Raw genomic sequence first — 22,422 nt, forward strand, 5'->3', positions numbered from 1 at the left:
TAGGAACATTTTTATTATTATAACGTCACGCCTTTAATCCCCGAAGGGGTAGGCAGAGGTGCACATTATGGCACATGATGCCAATATACACCCACATTTCACAATTTATGTTGTAAGTCCCATGTAATTGGTGGTGAGCCTATTGCCATATACCAGGCACATTTCCAGACTCCGTGCTACCACTGAGAAATTTTCGAAAACCCGAAAAAAGCCCAGTAATACTTCGCCCGACCCGGGAATCGAACCCGAGACCCCTTGTCCGGCAGTCGCACTTGCAACCACTCGACCAACGAGCTAGTCAAGTAAGGAACACAGATGAGAAAATAGCAATATGTAACAAACAAGCAAATTGGTTGATGCAACTACAATTACCCATATAATAGACGTGGGTTCTATTCAATCGGTATTTCAAAGAATTTTCCACAATACGGCGGTGGTGGTGCATAACGGTACCTACCGGTCGGTTATAAGAAAACGCCAATCGTAATGGCCCTCATACGTTATGGAAAATAGAGCACAATAGCAACAATTTGTACTTCACAAACGGAAACAATGTTCGAGATATCTTCAGGTGGGTACAATCGGGGACTAAAGTCTCTACGCAACTACAAATTAGTTGTCACTTGACAAACTTGCTCATTTGACTGCACGGTTGGCGCGGTGGCTGGGCAACTGGCTGCCGTGCAACATGTAGCGGGTTCGATTCCCGCACGGAGCAACTCTTTATGTGATCCACAAATTGTTGTTTCGGGTCTGGGTATCATGTGCACGTGAACTTGTATGTTTGTAAACGCACCCACGACACAGGAGAAAATCCTAGGGTGGGGCAACGTTTCATTAAAAAATATATATATATATAATTTTTTTTTTAATTGCCGTGTGAGGGCGGCAGAGTCACAAGACACCACTCATACTCTTCCCGCGGGTGTGGTTACAGCCTAAACTTACAAATTTGTCAAAGAACGGACAGCACCACGTTTGACGACTGACTGACTCCAACTCACCTGCCATTTTGGCAAACTCCTTCTCATCCAGACAAGATCCTATCTCAGGTTCTTGATGATAATTAAACTCGCACACGAAATGATTCTTTGTTGACGGCGATGTACTCCGACGAAATTATCTAATTGAATCTGCACCTTTTCACTTTTCCTTGATTGTGAACTTTTATGCAAACTTTTTTTTAATATACCACTCCGTTTTTTTTACATTTTAATTGTCTTATGACTTCTATTAGGGTGTTAGAGTATTTTGCCTTGTATTTGATAAGAAGTTGAATAAATATGTGTAAAGTGTTCTAATTGTTTTTAATTACATGAAGTGTTGACAAAAAAAATAGCCCCATTAACAATAAATTTTGCAAGAACTGCTTAGATATTTGCAGTAATAAGTAATAAATAAAAAGTAAAGAAATGCTCAACAAAACAGGTGAAGGCAAAGGGACAGTAAAAACTAATTTCATCTGAATGTTCTGTATTTAGTCATACACGTAGTCGGCCACTAGGTTTTTTAGTTCACACGTCACTCAGGATTCTCGAGGCGATAACAAAAACGTAGGTGCCAATTAATTTCGCACACCCGTCACATATTCACTTGAATTACAAATGCAATTCATAATACGTTAAAAATAACAACCAGAAAGAACTGGGCAAAAGTGTTGAACGACAAAAAAGTCTATATTAAGCGCCATTACAATTTTTACAAGGCTTTTATTGCACTTTAGTAGGCGAGTGTACGTGCCTTCAGCGGGCCTCTCGGCCCAACACTTAATGCAGTTATGCAAAACACTGCAAATATCTCGTTTGCCTCCATCAACTTAGCTCGGCTCCCTGCTTCTTTCACATTTTTTTACATTACATACGTAAATTACATTTTCATTAACCCTTGCATGCATGAAATTCTACAATCCAGTACTTTTACATTGTTTTCTAACGAGTGTCGTTCTGCCATAAAGCTAATTTCCAACGGATCCCTTCCTTGAAACCGTGATTTTATTACGTATATGAGATAAAAAAATATCGGAATTTTATTACTATTGGAATTAATTTCTGATTGAAATGCGCGACGGAGTTTGAATTAATTTGAACGTCTTTACTTTCTTGCTCCTCATATCTTGAAAATTGAATAGAACAGTTATTGAGATGCACTCTCTGATAATAGTATTCGATGCCATAATATCAAAGTTACTTAACAACTCTTACTAAGTGATTTCAAATCCATAGAAATGATTGAAAGTAACATTCTCCCTGCAACAACACATGCAGGTACTTTATAAAGATTCCTTGCAGATAATCTAGACTACACGATAAACCTAAGTACACACTAACTCACGGTAAAAGCGTTACAGAAACACGCAGTTTCTTATTCATAAAAGTAATTTTCGGTCCACGACTTATGCAAACATGCCATTGTTTCATATCTGGCAATATTTTCTACTATTTCGGTCCGTTCTCCGGCAATTTTCCAGTTGGTTGACCTCCTGAGCCTTCCTCACATGCGGAAGACGGCTACCTCACTACCTCCCGCATCATGCGTGCTCTCATTTGAATAACATTACAACCACGAACAATTGAAAGCGAAATACTAAGAAAAACGCTATCATTTAGCCTTATCTTGAGCCTAATTACGTGGTAGTATCGGAATATTTTGCCTTAGTTTCAGTCTACGTAAGACAGAAATATCAAAATGAATGTTGCAATCTTTGGACATCGCACAAATTCTCAAGGAACTTCATAGTATTATTCTAAAGCCCGTTAATATTTAAATCGCAAGCCTGCTCTACTGTGTAGTTTAAAATTCATAGAAACCTGAATATGTAGGTAACAGTGACTTGCGCTTCCAAATAATCCGTTGTACCATGGCTGGTGTTGAATTATCCCTAACATTTTCACATAAAAGTCTTCATTATAAATACAAACATCGTTGTTTATCTTCAATTTCAATTCAAAGTGCATAATGAAGAAAATGGTTCATTTTCCGCCAAGCCGCGTCCTGCCCGCAATAGGTCACCGTAACCACTTAACTAGCTAAACAAACTAAGTGGATGGACACAGAAATACCGGGAAACTTGGAATTATTCATACTCAAACCACTAACAATTTAAAATATGCCTTGTTACCAATATTATTAGATTAAATAAGGAATAACATGCAATTGTCACCCTACGGCACCGGGTGTCTAATAAAAGTTGCATGATCATAATTTATTCAAGGGTTAGCGTCCAAGACAGTACGCTGGACGGAACGGGTCCCATTATAATTGTGATCGCTGAATTGATCCAAAACATCGGAATTGCAAATTTAGATTTTATACGAGCTCCGAACGTTAGGGTTGATATGCTCCCATGTTATAAGTTCAATGAGAATGTAAGCCGCGAAGAAAATTGTTCTTAGATCTTCACATACACATATAATATCGAGTAAAAAAAGTCGATAAAGATAAACAACTTCCTTATAATTCACATGCAATAGAACCAGTTAATAACGTGACCGAAACAATTACCCCATCAAAAACGAATGCATACAAAAATAGCAGAAAATGAAGTACCTAGTCTATTTATAATTGACATCAATCGCAGAAAGCGCCACTTTTCACCCACCCAGCCGGCAGTCGCGCGTACTATAATTTGTGAATATCGTAGCAGTACGAACGTCCCTGATTTCTCGCGTTCTGTCGAAGGGGGGTTCCTTAAGCTATAAATACAAATAACAACAATAAGTCGTTCGAACGTACGGAATTCTGCGTCGCTACTGGATCCATTGAAAGTTGTGTTTTTATTACGTATTCAGTTATTGGCCCGATGCTTGATTGTACGTAAGTAGAAACTGATGTAGACATGTACTTTTGTTAATGTGCTTAAGTACGCGCGCTCGGTTCGGATGTGGTCATTTCGTTGCTTCAAATGACTTTGCAGTTGTTCAGTTTTATTGCTTTTCTAGTTTTCTTTCGTTTACTCAACTTCGGTGGCGTTTCTTGTCGTGTATTTAGACGTGACATTTTTAATTCTATAATAACTGTCGTGAGACTTACTAAATGAACTAAAAACGAACTATAGGCACAGCGACAACGCCGCGTCCACTCACGCTACTCATGAGAAAGAGTCCTCATGTGACTCAAAACTAGTAGAGCTTTTCTCAGTACGCGAGTAAACCGTTATCTTTATACACATTAATATGGACAGGTAAATGATGCGAAATACTTACTAATAACAATTTTGACTTCACTAAAAAGAAAAACAGCAATAGAGCAGAGTCGAAACTAAACTTTTTAAACAGTTACATGTAACACCAGATCATAGTAATCGTCTATTGATGAAGTTAAAGATAATTCATTATGCGTACATGTAGATGAGTGAGAACCATAACCATTCGATTAAGATAGCCGTCGTTTGGCGGACGCGCGGCGCCTGCGCAGCCCGCTAATAATATCTACATTTTGTCCAACACTGTTGAGATAGGGAATGTGTATGGATGAAAGATTTCAGTGTTACAACTTTGTATTATGATGATTTTTAAGGAAGTTTAACTGAATTAAGGGCTTGAAGAACTTTATAGGTATTAAAATGTCTATGTATTGGAGTGGAAAATGAGCTGCTCTTTTTAAAACAGTTTAAAATCCGAACGAGTTACAACATAGTTAGTTCAAAGAGTTTCTCGCTAGATTAACTTAGAGAGATGCACTAAAGTTGTTCGTGTGTACATTTTTCACGTTAAGAGACATGTTTTAATTTTCACAGTTTGAGAGTTACATTTCTCATGAAAAAATCACATTACAAACAAAAGCGTTTTTATCGCTGAATAGATAATAGAGTACTTTCCAAACAAAATAATTGTTAAGAAAATTCAAAAACGAATCTACAATTTTCGTTTGAAATTTTTGTGAACAACGAAAAGTATTTTTCATAAATTTGTTGGATAAATACTAAAAGCAAGCTTGAAATAAAATTATCAAAGTGTCATTGTTTTCAGATACTTTCTTTTAATTTTTATGGGATAGGCCAAGCAAGTAGATCACTTAATGGTAAGCAATCGACACCACGATACCGGAGGAGGTACAAATGCAAGATCACTGATGGTAAGTAATCGGCGCCACCCATGGACACCTGCAACACCAGGGTTACAAGTTAAGCCTTATAGGGATTAGGAATTTGAGGAATGGGGATATTGTGAGAGGGGAGGTATTTAGCCTCCTAGTATTGGGCATAATCTATAAATGAACTAATAAAATATGATAAACAAATCCACTCGCAAGCATTTCAGATAAAGTCAAAGCATTAATTTCAAATTCTCCATTTTCAAATACAATTGAAATGCTATAGACACATGACTAATTACCTCAACTCAAAGTAATAAACATTCGAATAAAATTAAGTATATCAAGGTGAAGAAATGATCGAAAATATAAAAACATCCTTGTGGCCTAACAAAAGATAGACAAACGCGTGCCAAAGCTTCAGTTTTGACACAGATTAAAATTGCGATCTGCCGCGTCAGGCCGCAATGTACTATTTAGTGAGAGTATAACGTAATGTTTGATGGATGGGTACAGGTTCACAGGGGTGCCAGACTCGGCCATTTTGATTGATAAATGGTTTATTTTTTCTTTCTCATAGAACTGTAGTTAAAGATTTTTTTTGTTTAATTAATACAATTAGTATTAACGTAAAATAACTTTTCACCAGTTATAGGTACTATGAGTCCCATATAAAAGGGTGTACTTGACTCGATTTGTTTACTGAACAATTATCGTATATCTGAAAATCTATTAACGATTTTCGGATTTGAAAATCTTATCTCTATTTATCACGATCACTCGCCCAACAAATTTATATAACATCCAATACATAATTACAATAATAAGTATGCAAACCTTCATTAAAAGTATCACAATTCTTTCTATGGGAAAAGGAATGTGAACATCGATATACTGACTAGCAGCCGCATCTACAGCGATGTGTTAGTTCGAAATACCACCGTAATTAATTTGATAACTAGTACTCTATACGGTACTCTGTTGGCTTCAATCAAATCATGATTTTCACATCAATATGCAGCAAACAGGTAATATTCCGGTGTTGGCTTAGAAATGTTTCACACAGCAAGCATTTCCATTTAGTATTGTTACGGACATCGATACCTAATGCTCAAATGTAAAGCACTTCGTATTGAAGCCGCATTCATAAAGTGTATTCGCCGAGGTGTAGGTATGTGTGTGTAACGCGTCGCGTTATTGTGCAAGCATGATTACAATCTGCAGGGGTGTGTAACCCTGTTTCGCTGGAACAGATTCAATCATCTGGTTTCATAGGAAGTGCAAAAATGTGGCTCGTGTCATCCCTGTGGCACAAGAGGCGCGAGCCACGAGGCGCCGGCAGCTGGCGCGCGGCGCGGCGGCGGGAACCTCACAAATATATAACAATAGTGGGAGATGAGAGTGAGTCGCTAGATCAAAGCCCGACCACGCCGCCGACGCGCTTTGTTTACGCCAACGCCGGCGAACCATCGACTAATCAACCAACTGATTAATTTAATTAAACATTACGAGAAAGTTCTGTTTATTTTACGTTTCCTCGGGCCCACATGCGAGTTCAAAGGAATTACGTCGGGAATGTAAACACAAGGATATTGTTGGGACGCGAGCCGAGACGTATTGTGCGTTGCCGACGCCTCCGCGACACCTCTTCAGACTCGGCTTCAGCTTAATGGGCTCGTCTACACGCGAACCTGTCCTCGGCCGTGGACTGCATGCTCCTTCTCCGATAACTTATGTGGTAATAATATGGAGTACTGTAAACAAATAAAGCGCAGTAGCGCGTATTTATTCCCCCTTAAGTACCGCGACCCTACGTAGCTCATCCCAGCAGTGAGGAGTGCGGGAGAAATGAATTGTCTATGTATTATGGGCTGATCGTCGGCCGCGTTGTCACGCGGATCGCGGATAAGACTAATGACAAACTGTCGCACCGCACGCAGCGCTCCTGCAAACGTCGTGCGATTGCACACGCGCCACGCGTTGACACCAGCCCGTCATTTTTCTAATGAATTAGAATCTAACCCTCGAGTATGTACAATTGACGCTCCAGACTCCTGAAATTCGAATCAAAAGAGAAAAAGACGCGACTTTTTAACAAAGTTTGCACCGAAATGTTCGTAATGAAGTAATACATAGTTACAACATCAATTTGCTGGCACGTCGCGCGTCGTCGCCTGTAATAATATTAATACTAAAGAAGGTCCGACGTTAAATAAATCGCAATTTAATTCGTCGACGGCCATGGCCGACAACTAATGGCACAAATTGAACGATAATGCAATTACTAAATGTTAAGACGGCGGTCCGGGGAGTATCCGCGCCCTGTTTATAATTAATTTACTACATTATTACTGCGTATGTTCGTCTGTGTGTCTATTGTTTTGTTTTAATAATGTAAGCGAAACTGGCGCCTCGTCTTCCTCTTGTTATGATAAAATCATCTTATTTTATATCTGTTTTCCTTAAGCAAATGGAGTGTAATGTTAAATCATTACTACTCGGATCCCCCTGCTTGTGATTTGGTAAATGAGTATGGAATGAGAGCAGTGTGGATCGTTTGTATTGTGTTGGGCCGGTAGTGTTGTGACTAGGTGTTGTTGTACAGAAACTATTGAATTGTTTTCGTGAACAGTTATTCTACGGAGGTTAATGCATAATGTGGTTCAAAACGCAATAGAAAGGGGCTGAAGGAAAACATAACAGTTGAAAACAAAATGAACAGCGCGAAACGTGCAAAAGTTTAAGCGGCAACTAATTAAAAAACAAAAGAGAAGAGACTGGCTCGACGTGCGGGTAACTAGCTTCCCGAATTATGAGACTCGTTACTTTTTTCGCGCGCTTTCGCTTTCGTCCGACTAATTAGGGTTAAGGAGATTCATGTGTTGCGTCGCTTTAACCTTTTCACGGTCATTGTGGTGGGGGGACAAACACCGACGTATATGGAGCTGTCAATTTGTACTTTGATTCTTTATATTGACACAAAGTACTTAACGTAATTGTAATGGACGTTTGGAACAAACTGCAATGTTTAAAGAGCTTAATGTCATATAGCAAAAAAGAATTGAGTGAAACCTTCCCGAGGTAATAAAAGGACATTCGGTTTACTTTTTTCTGAAACGTTTAGGCATTTTCAGTGTACATTCTAACAGCTAAGCGTCGTAGCAGGGGTTATGGCCGCTCGGCTGGTGGGCTCACGGAAAACTTTTTAATTTTCCGAAGGAGAGTTTTTGACGAGCCCGTGATTGCAGTACTCTATATTCCCGCCTCTATGTCCATCACAATCGGCACTTTCGAATTACCTTGTTTTTATTTTGACACTTTTTGAATGTGTTTATGGAACTTTGAAGTACACATAAGTATAAGTACGTTCATTTACACCTACATATTGTTTATTTTTTGCTAAAACGCTTTGTTTTTCATACTTTCAAATACTCTATTCCCTATCTTTAAGAAATACAGGCGCAAAAACATTTAATATTAATTGTTCGTTACTAATAAGCACATTAGATACTTCAGTATGTTAGTATGTCGGTGTATGCAAGGAAGTTGGTTGACATACATATTGAATAATATATCGGCTACAGTAATTTCGGGTGCTAACGTGCTCCGGACCTCTTTGTAAATTAAAAATAAATGTTCGTCAAAGATGGCTGTATATAATTCATGGCGCCCTCTAACGGCCTGTGTTGTAATTGGGAGTGTTAGACAGGGCTGTCTATTTTTATATTGAATTGGAAAACACGTAAATTAGGACATGGTAACATTTTCTAGATAGAAAAAAAAATTTTGACTGAATTTAGGTACCACAGTTACTTTATGGAGATAATAGTTTATAGTTCATTAAATAACAAAACAACTTGAACACTAACATCTAAAGCAACATTAAATAATTATATTAAACTAAAAGCAGCCACTACCAAAACTACCTAACTTCCACATCACACGCGGAACCATAACAAAACAAGCCAACTTTACAAGCGCAAACGACTGTCGTATTAAAAAGATGTATTTGGCAGCCCTACCCCTCCCCCTAGTGGGGGTGGAGGGGTGAGGGGGGCGGGTGAAAATTAACATGTTTGTCTTGCTTACATCGTCGCCAACACAGAAACTACGCCTAAGTCAAATAAATTTTCTCCCATATAACATAAGCATATATACTAATGTTTTAAACAAACGTAAGCGGCAGCGGGACTATGTTTGTTTTCAGTAATTAATGCTAAGAATTAAAAGATTTTCGTGTGTTCCTGATTCTCTGTTTGTTCGTTTGTTTTGTGTTCGAGTGCTACTTACCTATAAGTATAGATAAATATTCATGTGACATATTTTATGTACGTTATGCCTGCTGTTCTTGACAACACATTTTTTTTCAAAAGGGGAAAACTATCCAATGACTTCTGCCGCCTTCAGATTGTTACTGACTAAAAACCACCCCGTTCTTGCTCCTGCTTTTCGAGCCGGAGCTCCGGTAAACCCGCTAGGTAGTCCGCAGCTCTGGATCAGGCATCAGCCCGTATGGGCCCATCTCTTCGATGATGCTTCTTTGAGGCGTATAACTTAACTGGATATTAACATCTAAATAATTTTTCCATTCAGGAAAACACGTAAAAATAGAAAGAAATTGAATAAATAAATCTGAAGAGTTTTTCTTTTTTGTTAGAATGCGCTAATCTCCAGAACTGCTGGTTCAATAAAAAGTATATTTTTATGTTGGATAGTCCATTTATGAAACATAGTAGCTAATAATAACATAATTTATTTTAAAACTAATCACTATACTTAACAAATTGATCCGTTTTTCTACTAATCATAAAGGAATGTACTACAAGTATCATTCATTCGTTCACTAAAATTACTGCTATTATTTAGCGTTACCGTTATAATTTTCATTCATTCGTTCATTCTTCTATTATTAATGTTCACAATAATTATAAGTGACATTACCAAGAAAATTGTATCCAGTATGGAAAATAATTTACCCTCATTACCGTAGTATTAACTCAACAATAGGTTAAGCTGTGTTAGCTGCGGGTAGTTTGTGGATGGGTGGAAAGATATCACATTAAAAATTTGTCATATATTTGTAACAATAATCAAATTTTAGCTACAGCTTAGTAGCGTTATTACCTAACTTCTACCTTCTCTCGCGATTTCACCGACTATTGGGCTCCTATTGATCATAGCGTGATGTTTATAGCCTACAGTCTCTCTCGATAAATGGACCATCTAACATAAAAAGATTTATTTAATTCGAACTAGTAGTTCCGGAGATTAGTACCGTACTGAATAGAGCTTGGCGATATGACGTCACAGCTGACGTAACTAGTTTAAAAAAATAAATCTCTCTACCAACTTCGTTTTAACAAAAAAACTTAGCGCAATGTTAGAAAACCTAGCACGAAAACGTAAAATACAAACGAATCAAAATCTAGATTGAGTTTAGGACTCAAAAGCTAGCGCTTTACAACAAGAAACACTAATCCTCGCTGAAACTGAATATATCCTGAACGAAGTGTGTTGGGCTACCAACAGGAGGGTGGTCAGAGGGCCTAGCACGAGTGTTACACGCATATCGAAGTTTAGCCCTCTGGTTGGTCGGTTCTAGGAAATGCTATATCGGTTTTTAGCTAGATTAATCTCCTTTAAACAATGGGTGAAATCTCGCAAGATTGCTTATTTAGAATTTTTGTTTGATATTAGAAAAGAAGACTAGTTGTTTCTTTCATTTGATATTTGATAGTTACGTACGTCAAATTAGAAGTAGGAAAATACATTAAAATTTATTAAAAATCAGGCTTCTACAAGATTACAATAATGCAATGTCAGGTACACGGTAAAAACTACTTACAACCAATTTTCTATAAATTTCAGACTTCTAGAAAAATCTGAAAAGTATTTTGCCTGACCGGATAACTAAACCCGTTACAGCAGAAAGACAAAACAACAATTTATTTCTAAACTTAATACTCTGCTCCAGATTCGAACCAGAGACCTCTTATTAAGTCAATAGTGGCTACATACACACAACAGACTTAATAATACATTACATTATATTCTATTTACTAAGTAATAGAATGTCGTATGAATGGGGGAACTATGTCTCTCACTCGTAAACAAAACGATAATTCCACAACAACGGTCTACTCCATACTTTATAGGCCAAACCCAATACAAAAATATCAAAATAACAACTCAATATCAACTTTATATCTATACACACTAAGTATAAATTCACAACGACAACTATGTCTGAAACTGTCAAGACACATTTTTTTGTAAACGAATATCAACTTTATTCTCTGGTATGAAGATAGGAGTTCGTAAAGCAATTTGCCGTGTATACATGGTGTGACGATTTATTAGTTGGTACTTGCGGTTTTTTGTAACAATGCATTTTAAAGTGCTTCTTGTCTTTCCATAATAAAGGACAGATGGTTAATTACGTGTAATTATTTGTGCGTGCCCGTGCATTTGTTGTCTGTCGCCGGATTAAACAATTCTTGTGTACCAAGAAACGAAAGCCCGTTAAATTCATTGTTTTTTATTTCCGCAGGGGTGATAGCGTAGGACCCAGTTTACAATTTCTATTTCGTTGCTACTATCTATTACACTGTTGATCTTCTAATCACATCATCAGCCTATCAGTGGCAATTGCTGACCAAAGACCTCTTCTCACATGGAGAAGGTTCGAGCATTAATCACCACACTTGCTCAATGCGGGTTTGCAATTTCAAACTTATAATTAGAAATTATAAGCTCAGATTTTCTCGCAATTTCCTTCACCGTTGTGGTGTCTAAATAATCTGAGAAAGTACATACAACTCCGAAAACATCACATTAGTACCCGAACTCTCATGCATAAGAAGCTGGCATCTTAAACCACCGGGCCACCATGACATAACAAACAATCCTTAATTGCTTTTTTTTAATTTTAAAGCTAAATAAATTATCCAAATAAAAACACTGTATTAATGTTGTTCAAAAACATAATATCTCAAGAAAAGCACAGATCAGATTTTCAAATAAATGTCTACCACTTAAGCCACCACCACCCTTCCCTTGAAACAAAGTAATAACGCGACCTCCACAAACTACTCACACAAACGTAATATAACCAATTCGATCCTTAGTTAACACACCAAACTTGAAGAACGAAGCTTAAAAAACAACAAAACGGTGGACAGAAACAATAGCACGGACCGAGTACGTGTAATAGAGATGTAAAGTGGCTATCAAGCCTTCAGACGCTGTAAACATATAAAATGAAGGCGCTTATTGTTCCTTCACTAACAATAAGTGAAGCATTTTTCCACAATCGAGTGAGGCCATTTCGAGTGAGAGGAGTGGAAATAATAACCACTGGATACTGCATCGACGCACGTTTAAACAATCAAACGGGGAACAAAGACACTAATGCGGAAATGGATAATGCAGAAGTGAAGCGGAGGAGTGCCGAGTGCGGAGTGCGGAGTGCGGAGTGCCACCGCGGACGGAGAGGAGCCGCGCTTTAATTGTGATGCGCATCTATCTGTACGCGGCGAGCCCCACATTACACATAATTACTTCCTCAACATTCCACGCTTATGAAACAAACTCACCAAAATCCACAAACACCTGCACAATCTCATACTTGTGTAAAAACAATACTTGACAAATTAGAGTTAACCCGATGGCGATGGCACGTCAGCACATAAATCTTCGGTATTTTTTCAACGGGCGCGGGCGCTCCGCTACCGTCTGCCAAAGTGACCCCACACTACGCTCTATGAAGAGGATGTGTGATTAGTTTTATCCTTCGCCCCTCCGAGCGTCACCCCTTCACCCCCCCCCCCTCACACCCTTTCACGCGCCCTTCCCCAGCCATTCTTCGCCAACTGTATCTCGGAACAAATGAATCATCCTGTATTAACGGGGAAATAGCATAAGCGTTATTATAGCAAATTGAAAGGAACTCCGGCCGGTAGCTAAACAATACGAAATAAAATAAATGGGAACAAGTTCCTCTATTAATTAACGTTCGGTCCTGCGATCGTCCTCTAACAAACCTCGCAGCACTGGAGGACTTCCGCGGCCCCATTGTGTTATTGACGGTTGTCAATTGTGCCACCACCCAATTATAAATGTTACATTAATTTCATTGATCCCGACGAACCTGTGACCTCCGCCTGTCTTAATGAAATGAACGGATGCCTTTGATTTACCGGCTGCTGGCTCCACATTGGGGTAGCCGTTGCTATTTGCTTGTTTGTAAAAAGAAAATGAGACTAACAGACTTGCCTGCCTGCAATAACCAAACCAAAAGTCAATCGTTCGCAAACAAGATAAAAAAATAAGTAAAGGACCCTACGTCATCAGTGTTTATATAGTAGCAAATGGGAAAGGGATGGGAGTGACACGCTACATCAGAGCTACGCATATTACAATTTTTTGGGCATCGTAAGTCCAACAAATAAAATGGAAAACGTCGTTGCTTGTTTGTAAAACATGGGCTATGAACCGCAGGCTTCTCTTTTTGGGTTCCGTGTCCGGCGAGCGATAGACAGAGTACAGCGACTACTTTGATTATAAAACAGCGAAATTAAATTTCGCGTAAATCGTACGCTAGGGCCGGCTGACGCGGACTTATTACGCGTACCTATACATACGTAGACAGTAATTGCGCGGTACCACGGAAGTTTATTATTGCGTTTCGTACGCAAAGTTTCGATTAGAGGGGCGCCATGCCGCGCAGCCGCCGGAATAACATAAATAATGACCGACTAATGCGCTGGATTGCACTCATTTGCTATCTAGGAAGTTATTCGCGCAGGTGGTGCAAAATTTTTGTTTTAATGAAAAATATGCAAAGCAATCACTGGTGAAATATAAATACACCACTGCAGCTTCTCTCTTATTTTATTTATTACTTTACTTTATCTCTAGTCTGCAAATGCTGCAGCTATCATCCAATATTTGACATCTGGCATAGGGTTGTCTGATACAATGCAAAATAAGTTCAAAAGAAGTAGTTTTGATTGTATTCGGTTTTGAACCTTCCACGGCTTGGCCGAGATATTGGAATAGTTACAACTAGCCTAAAGTGTGGAACAACTTGCTTCGACCCTGTCAGCAGTTATGACGTGATTGAGTAACAAACATACACACAAACACGCAAACAAATACAAAGTTTCCCATTGAATTGTACCTAGTTACTTCCCTTATTTTGTTACGACTGTAGTTACGGTATTGTCCGTGTTCTATGACTATTTGTCATCTGGGAGTCATATAGTAGAGGGGCCGGTAGAACACCAGATCGACACCCAGCCTAGTACTGAACTGGTGCCCATTCTAACTCGGACTTAAGACGTGTACTCACACAACATATGCTACTACTTACTTCTAATTATTCCGCTAGTGTGTCCGCTACTTTATACTGTCCCGTGAGTTGTGTGTTAGGGTTTATTCATCTTTCCTTCTTTCTTTCTAGTCGCCGTGTAATGGCTTCACCATAATATGTCAGTCAGTGCATTCTCTGAGTGATGGTGGACAGCCATAGATCGAGTTTGCCGGTGACGTCAATGAATGACACCTATATCCCGAAGCGTTCGTGCGAAACTGAATTTCGCAGTTTCGCAGCAAACGATGTAAAATCTAGGTGCTTTCAGAGAGACGTGGATTAGGTTAACTTTAGTCTGTGTTTTCTATTTACAAATTATTTAAAATGATGAAAGTACATAACAATAATATAGGTATACGACAATTCCATCGATAAAATGGTAAGAAATATGTATTGGTGCGTTGGTCCCCGCTTTATTTACGAATATATTTTTTATTAGTTTGTTAAAGGACCGGCCAGCCACCCCCTACACCCCGCCTCGTGTAGCGGAACGACTAACCCCGAAGTTACCCCCCCAAAGCCAATAAATAAACATTTTTTTCTTATTTGCACCATTCGTAGTTTAGCACGCCAAGGCTGTTGACTACTTAACCGGACCTTTCCTGTGTTCTCTAAATTAAGCCACAAACTGGAGTGAGATGTTTCATGAACTGCTTCCAATTCAGTGGCTTAAGGATAATCTTACAGGTTGCCGATTACGGGCCGACCCACGTCAAACAGCTGCTTACGTCGGTGACGTAACGTGGCTCAACAAGTTAGCAATATTATACGTGTCCCACCCAGCTCCCGACACGGCTGTTACACTGACACGACGCGCGTGACATCTATCCAAACCACACTACACTAACATTACCAACACTGTCTTAACCCATGGACATTCCTTCTTCCTCCAGTAGTGTTGTCCCCCATAATGTTAGCATATTGTAATCTAGATGAGTGAATGTACTAATTTAATAATATGATCGAGGCAGTCGCGTTCCGCCGCACCTCTCCCCGCCCACCCGCCTGCGCCTACATAAATCTATTTTATCGTACACTGGCAATAAATTTTATTTCGGGATCTTTAATTCTTTGTTATTGAATTGGATTTTAGTGTTTTATTCGGGTAAACAAACAATACATCGGAACGTTTCAACCGGTACTTAGGGCACGTGTGCGTTTCGTAAACACGACTAGCGGCGGGCCCGTCGTCGCCCGGCTAACTTAATAAAAGATTTTATTTGTAGATTGAACTGCGTTCCGTTATTGCCGCCGTAAAATGGCCGGCTTTTGTCTGCGTTCACAATTAAAACTTCGATAATGTTTAGTTGTAGCGCTGGGCACAAAGAAATGCCGCTCTTTGCTCCAACAATTACAGGGTGGACGTAAATAAACGTGCGCCTGAGCAGAGCGCGGGCGGCGCGGGCGGCGCGGCCGTCGCGTCCGATCCGACGCATGATCTACAGTAGCGATCGATAAAATGTGCAATCGTAAACTTCCTGTACGAGATGGGAAATTGTAAATTAACCGACGAATAGTTCTTTTTCATCTGACCGTTATTATTAATGTACGGTAATGAAGCCGACTTGTTAAACCTTTGTTGTAATTGTGTCGGCACAAGATTTAGAACGCCGTTTTATATACTTTACTGCCTATGTGCGGTGCCCGTTACTTGCCAATGAAAGGAAATAAAGATCGATTTCTTTGTGATGTTTGTGCCAGTCATTATGGCGGATAACTGTGATTTTTGTGGATATTTTCATTTGAAATAAACGTTTTGTTTGTTCTGTCGTGTACAGTACATTGTACAAGCAGAAGCGAAATTCGAACAGTTTCAGTTGAAAAATGATATTTTTATTGCGAGTGACATCTCCGGCCACATGATGTCGTCCCGAACACGTACCAATTTTTTCCCGTTGAAATGTGACACGACACATTTAAAAAATGTCTGTGGTTTCCCTTACGCTGTGCCACAGACAAGTGTAAATGTTCAGAGGGATGCCACGTGGGCAGTTGTTGTTTAGCCCATGTGTAAGATACAACAACCCTAACCAACTAATTTGTAATTATTTGTAAATATTAAAGTTATAGTTTCACCCAAACCTACTTAATTTTTTAACAATACTAAGTGATAGTGTGGGAAAAACACGAGCTATAATATTAAATACCCGGATAACCGGTAACAAATATACGTCATAGTCTCTTTGTATCGATAAATACATTCTGTGACTCCATAAATGTATTCAAAGATAGTCTCGTGATCTCGTCAGATATCGGCGTATCACTAGGTCGGTCATTGACCCATTATGTGTTGCCATAAGAATACATCTGCCTTAGATAGGTACTTAGATGTTTATCTCACGTTTGTTTTCCTCTGACAATATATTTTTTTTTTTTTTTTGAGGTGGGAAAATCATCCAGTTACTTCTTCTCTCCCGCCTTTGGCGAGACGGAAGGGAGTGTCAGACTCTTACTGACTAAAAACCACCCCGTTCCTACTTCTGCCCTTCGAGCCGGATCCCCGGTAAATCCGCTAAGTAGTCTGCAGCTCCGGATCAGGCATCAGTCCTACTGGGCCCCATCTGTGGACAATATAGTATAGTCTGTAGTTTAACAAATAATATAGGAAGATTCGATATATTAGGAAAACTGATTACAAAACCAAAATATAAATACAAATGACCATAAAATTATTAACCGAATATCACCGAAGAATACTCATACTCTAAGCATATATCCATCAAGTACTAGAAGGATGGTTAGTTTGCCGCTGTCTTTACGATTGCCAAAACATGCAGCGGATTCAATGCCCGCACGTTATAAATCTTTCATTTATTTGTATTATGACACTTTTAACAATTAAGTTAAAAAAAAGTGGTTTTGTTTTGTGTACTAAAAGTGTAATATTGAAGAAATGTGTTCATATTATAATTTATTTCATTTTCTTGTTCACAGGCTAAAATGATTGAAAACTCCCAGGCTTGGCTCGGTGCGTCCACGTCTGCAGCAATCGCAGGTTCGTACCATTTTTTTAAACTCTGGCAACTTTTTGATTTAAATTTGTTCTGTTCGAATTTTAAATTCAAACTGTTTAAAGATGTTAAAAAAATGTTTTTCTTTAATTTCTTTGTTTAAATCTTGTCGTTATTAAAGCCACACATTGAGTTTCTCTAAGCTGTCAAATATTAAACTTATTTATTTATTTAATAGCGATTGCGCAAACAATATTGTTATTTATGAAATTGTAATAGAAAATGATCTTCTTTGACAAATTGGGGAAATTCACTGTGTTGGTGCACTCATACATAATTATGGTTTATTTTAACCTCCTTTTTTCTAACCAGATATACATTTTTGATTTAATTTTGTGTTTCTTTCCATAATTTTCTAAAACCGTGTTACGTTGATGCAGTGCGTAAAATGAACACTCATAACTCTCATATCTAAAGAAATCTTAGCACACCATCAAAAACATAAATACAATAATACCATAGACGTTTCCCCGACACTAATACATAATACAATAATAAATAGCAAAACATAGTCATTCAATGTATTTTATAGCAAATATTTCTCATTGATAATAGCTCTTATTCTTTCGTTGTCATTATAACGTGAGAGAATAATATAGAAACACTATTATTTTAGCTCAATACAACATTGTTAACCTCCGATAGCCGTATGTACTGTGTTAGTGAAATTTATACTTTAATGGTATAAAAACTCGCATTGTATTAGAGTAGCTGTGTGCGTAATAAGACGGTTTCCTTAGTTTCTCGAATGATACAATGTATAATATTATGTTGTAATCATTTTGCTTGTAATGTTAAGTATCATGGAAATTCTCCTTACTTATAATTTGTTACTGAAGTCGGAACAGAAATACATTTTGACGTCAGCGATTGCTAACCTGATGTAGAATAAGGTGGCCTAACCCTAGATGGTGATCCTGATGGTAATCGATCGCTTCCGCCTATGGACACCCGAAATACCAGACGCGTTACAAGTGCGTTGCCGACCCTTTGGGGACTAGGAATTTAAGGGTGGTTGAGTAATCCTTACAGGCCCGCATCGTACGCATCGCACGCAACGGATTTTAGTTCGTCTTGTATAGAAACTCATACAACTGCGTCCACTGATCCGCATCGGTGGATACGGTCCGTAACCGCATCATCAGCAATGCCTAGATGCGATGCGTACTGATGACGTCATACGGAATGCGTACGATGCGGACATAGGTCCGCTTACCTTAAAATTGCGCGTCTGCATTAATAAGGAAACAAAATTAGCTTGTCAGTATTACAACTGCATCATACTAACACGGACCTTTATTTCATTGTTGTGTTGCCCCATCCTATCAGATTTTAATGGCCAGACCTCGCGCAAGCCGTCGTGGACACAGAACCAGTTGAAAGAAGCAATACACGCAGTCGCCACGCAACAAATGAAGTTCACTCAAGCATCGACTATGTACGGCATACCGAAAGGAACATTATACGATAACATATTAGGAAAATCGAAACGTATGGCAATGTTAGACGAAATAAACCTCTTAGATAGTGAAGAAAAAGCTGTATTAGACTTCTGCTGTGAAACAAACGTATCTCCTTACAATAGACGCACTCAAAAACCGTTGAAAGAGGTATTATCTTTTGTGGAAAAGTTGCGGAGGATGAGGGATCCTGGGTTTTCTTTCGTAGGACTAAATGGCTTTAGATGGTGGTGGGCCTTCTGTAAAAAGCATACGATAGTGTCCTTGCACTATGAGGGCTCGTTGAAAAATAAGAACTTGGTAGTAAAGACTGAATATAACTCGGATGATGAGTCCTGATGTTTGTAGGATTTCAGTATTTAGTATTATATTCAGTTAGTGTTTGCAATAAGAGCTATAATGTGAATAATAAATCCAATGTATTCTCATTCTTCTGTCTGTTTGGTTACTTTGTTAGCTAATTATGTATCGATTTATAACTACTGATACATAAACTATGATTGTTAAGGTGAAATGTCCTCAGTACAACATACGAGACGAAAAGTGATTTGAGCAATATAACCTATTTTTAATTATACCGATTTTACGTCATATCCCTAACAATTAAATCTTTTTGGTCACTGGTATACCACTAAATATTGCACTAAAAAGCCTTATTAAATAAATTTCATTCATGTTAGTCAGCAATTTGATGAGCTCTGATGGTTAGAGCCGTGCCAAATTCCAAATTCCAAACCGCATCGGGACACAAATTGGTCGAATAAAAGGTGATATTGTATCATTTTGTGGCCAGTAACAGGTTGACAACCTTTTTAGTAGTTTAGGACTTTCTAAACTTAGTGTGATTAAATTAAAACTAATAATGTATAACCAATTAAAAGTCCTGTAGTTCATCACTCTCAATAATTTCCCTAGCTGTAATCAGCTTGTCAGTCCTTCGAGCTATGAGGCTTACACTTTGAAGCCGAGGGTCCTTTTCCCCAAATTTCACTTTTCGAAAACGATAAATTTGCTCAACTATAAAATCATACCTGTATAGGATTGGACAAGTATTTACCTACTGAGCATGGTCATGGTCTGTGTGTCAAGAAACAAGTGATATTTTTGGCTCAATTATTAATTTATTAATTCTATTGATGAACAGACATATGATGTGGCAGACCACTGCTGGACTATTTATCCTCTACCTAAATGCCAAGCGAATTGAATACCGCAATTGAAAAACTTCATATGAGTGGTCTGGAATAGTCGGCTTTAAAGATATCTACGGGAAGAGTGGTGGTGACAGATTAAGATTTCCCTGTAGTCACGGCCAGTGAGATTCTGTAACCATTTCATTAGTACAATCAGATATTTACTCACGCTCCTAAATAAATTTAATGACTCGTAAGTACATTAATGGCCAAAATAATTACAAGTCGCCATTTTGTCCTGCCGTCTCTTTCCTTTCTCCGTGCTTTGCTGAGACAGAAATACTTTTGATAACGTCTTTAAATTAAGTACCGTATATGCTAAGTTAAGCATCTCTCTGAATTGCCAAGTGATGTACTATCGCACCTTTATACCTCGAAGGGGTGGGCAGAGGTAGAAATATTAACTTTCTTCAGATTCAGTTATTATTAGTTATTCCAAACTTAAAGTTCAATACAACTTTGCCCACCTCTGGAATCGGATCCGAAACCGTAACTTGGTCGTCTTAAAGTTATTTAAGGTCTAATGCAGCTACGTATGCATATCACAATTTCGAGTATCATTTAAAGGATATTTTTCATAAACTGTTGTGTTCAATAAAATGAAATAAATATAATATTTTTATTTTATTCAAACTTTCGTAAGACATACCTTCTAAATTATTTTTTATGTTATCGGCTTACACACGTAACTGATAATTTCAAGCTATGCTAGAGGCTCATATTCATGAGCAGCATTCCGCGACACACAACGCCCACCACCTACTATTGTATTTTTTTTTTATTTTGGTTACTAGCTTTTTTTAAAATCTTAAATGTCTTTAAATCAATCGTGAATTCAAATTTGTTCATCACATTGCCATACGTATTAAGACTTTATACATATAGACTTATAATCCGTTTTCAATAACCACCCCTAAACTATTTCTTAACTGAAAATTACTTGCCATGACATAGCACCTAAACTAACCCCCTACTTGTACAATTAGGTGTCACTTATAGTTTGGTGAACACTAAAATGTCATTAAATGTCACCTATCTTAGCATAACGGTTCCTTAAAATTTAGGAGAGGTTATTGAAAACTGGTATTATTGGTTTATAATCCCCCACCTTATATTAGTTTTAATTTAGCGAGAATTTTTTTTAAACTTGTTTCATAAATAACTGATTAAATTTGTTATTAAGTAATTAATGTCCGAATACTCAAACGCTACTCAATTTTAAGACGCTCTCAAACCTAGTCCTGTTCCTATCAATTCTTTATAACATGACAGAGATAGCACGATATTACACACACAACTTAAAATTAAATAGCATTTCAGTATTCGGGCATTAAACTGACACCTTTTTATTGGCCACATTTTTTTTAAATATGTTTAATATTCGTCAGTTATGATTTATGAATCAAGGTGTTTAAAATCATATTAATAATTGTTATTATGTAGGAGAGACTGATCCCTTTTAGTATTTTAATATGTTTTATACAAAACTGCATGTTTATAACTTTGTATATTTTTTGTAAACCTATGTTTAATATTCGCTCATATCCCTACAATATGGTTGAGTTGGACGGTTCTGGTGTACATGTCATGTTCGTGAACTGGATTGGTCAGCTCCAATCTGTATTAATTTTGTTGTCCTCAAGATTATTTTCTTTTTCTATATCTTTGAGTAGATATTGGTGTTACATTGTTCTCACTTAATTGAACCAACGAAACAATGTAACCAAAAATTGTATTGTCAACCTGATTGAAAAAGAGTAACCTATGGAGTTTCTTGCTCGTTCTTCTCCATAGGAATCTACACTTTGGAACGAGTAAACAGCTTCACTAGAGGACTGACAGACGGACTGACATTTGTAATAGTTTAGTATTTGAAAAGTGCCTTCCTGGTCTGAGTGAAATAAATCTTTTTCACTAAGACTTGGGATAACTAGGAATGAATGTTGTCACGATACTACGTAATCGATTTTGAATTCTTATTACATTATTTACTTGTAAAGTGTATATTTAGAAATAAAGATGCATAACAATAAAAACCGTGCCTTATTATGAATGTAATGATATTCAAAATCTGTTGGCGTAATTGTATAATACTATATTTTTTTACTCTATTTTTATGAAGTATATCTTTTTTTTTTTTTGTTTTATGGTTAAGTTCCTTTTCAGTATTAAAATAAGTAGATTAATTATGTAAAATGTAAATTGTAATGTTGGTACCGAAAACTGCCATGTATTGTTATTTGTTTATTACCAATGCAAGAATTTGTTTATTCGTAGATTTTTTTAATTATACGCATCGATCGATCGGTAAAATACCTACCTATAGGACTACTACTATAGAATTAAAAAAAAAT

At 37.7% G+C, this 22,422-nt stretch overlaps 1 protein-coding gene across 2 annotated transcripts in view; it reads left to right on the top strand.

Moving 5' to 3' along the window:
- Positions 1 to 22,422, top strand: part of LOC118282471 (protein bric-a-brac 1) — a 263,672-nt gene that overhangs the window by 227,127 nt on the left and 14,123 nt on the right. For both annotated transcript variants that reach the window (XM_035603557.2, XM_035572671.2), the window contains exon 2: positions 17,339 to 17,399. In XM_035603557.2, coding sequence (XP_035459450.1) covers positions 17,339 to 17,399 — 61 coding nt within the window. The remainder of the gene's footprint in view (positions 1 to 17,338; positions 17,400 to 22,422) is intronic.

This window comes from Spodoptera frugiperda, chromosome 25 (assembly GCF_023101765.2).
Source record: "Spodoptera frugiperda isolate SF20-4 chromosome 25, AGI-APGP_CSIRO_Sfru_2.0, whole genome shotgun sequence".
Lineage (NCBI taxonomy): Eukaryota > Metazoa > Arthropoda > Insecta > Lepidoptera > Noctuidae > Spodoptera > Spodoptera frugiperda.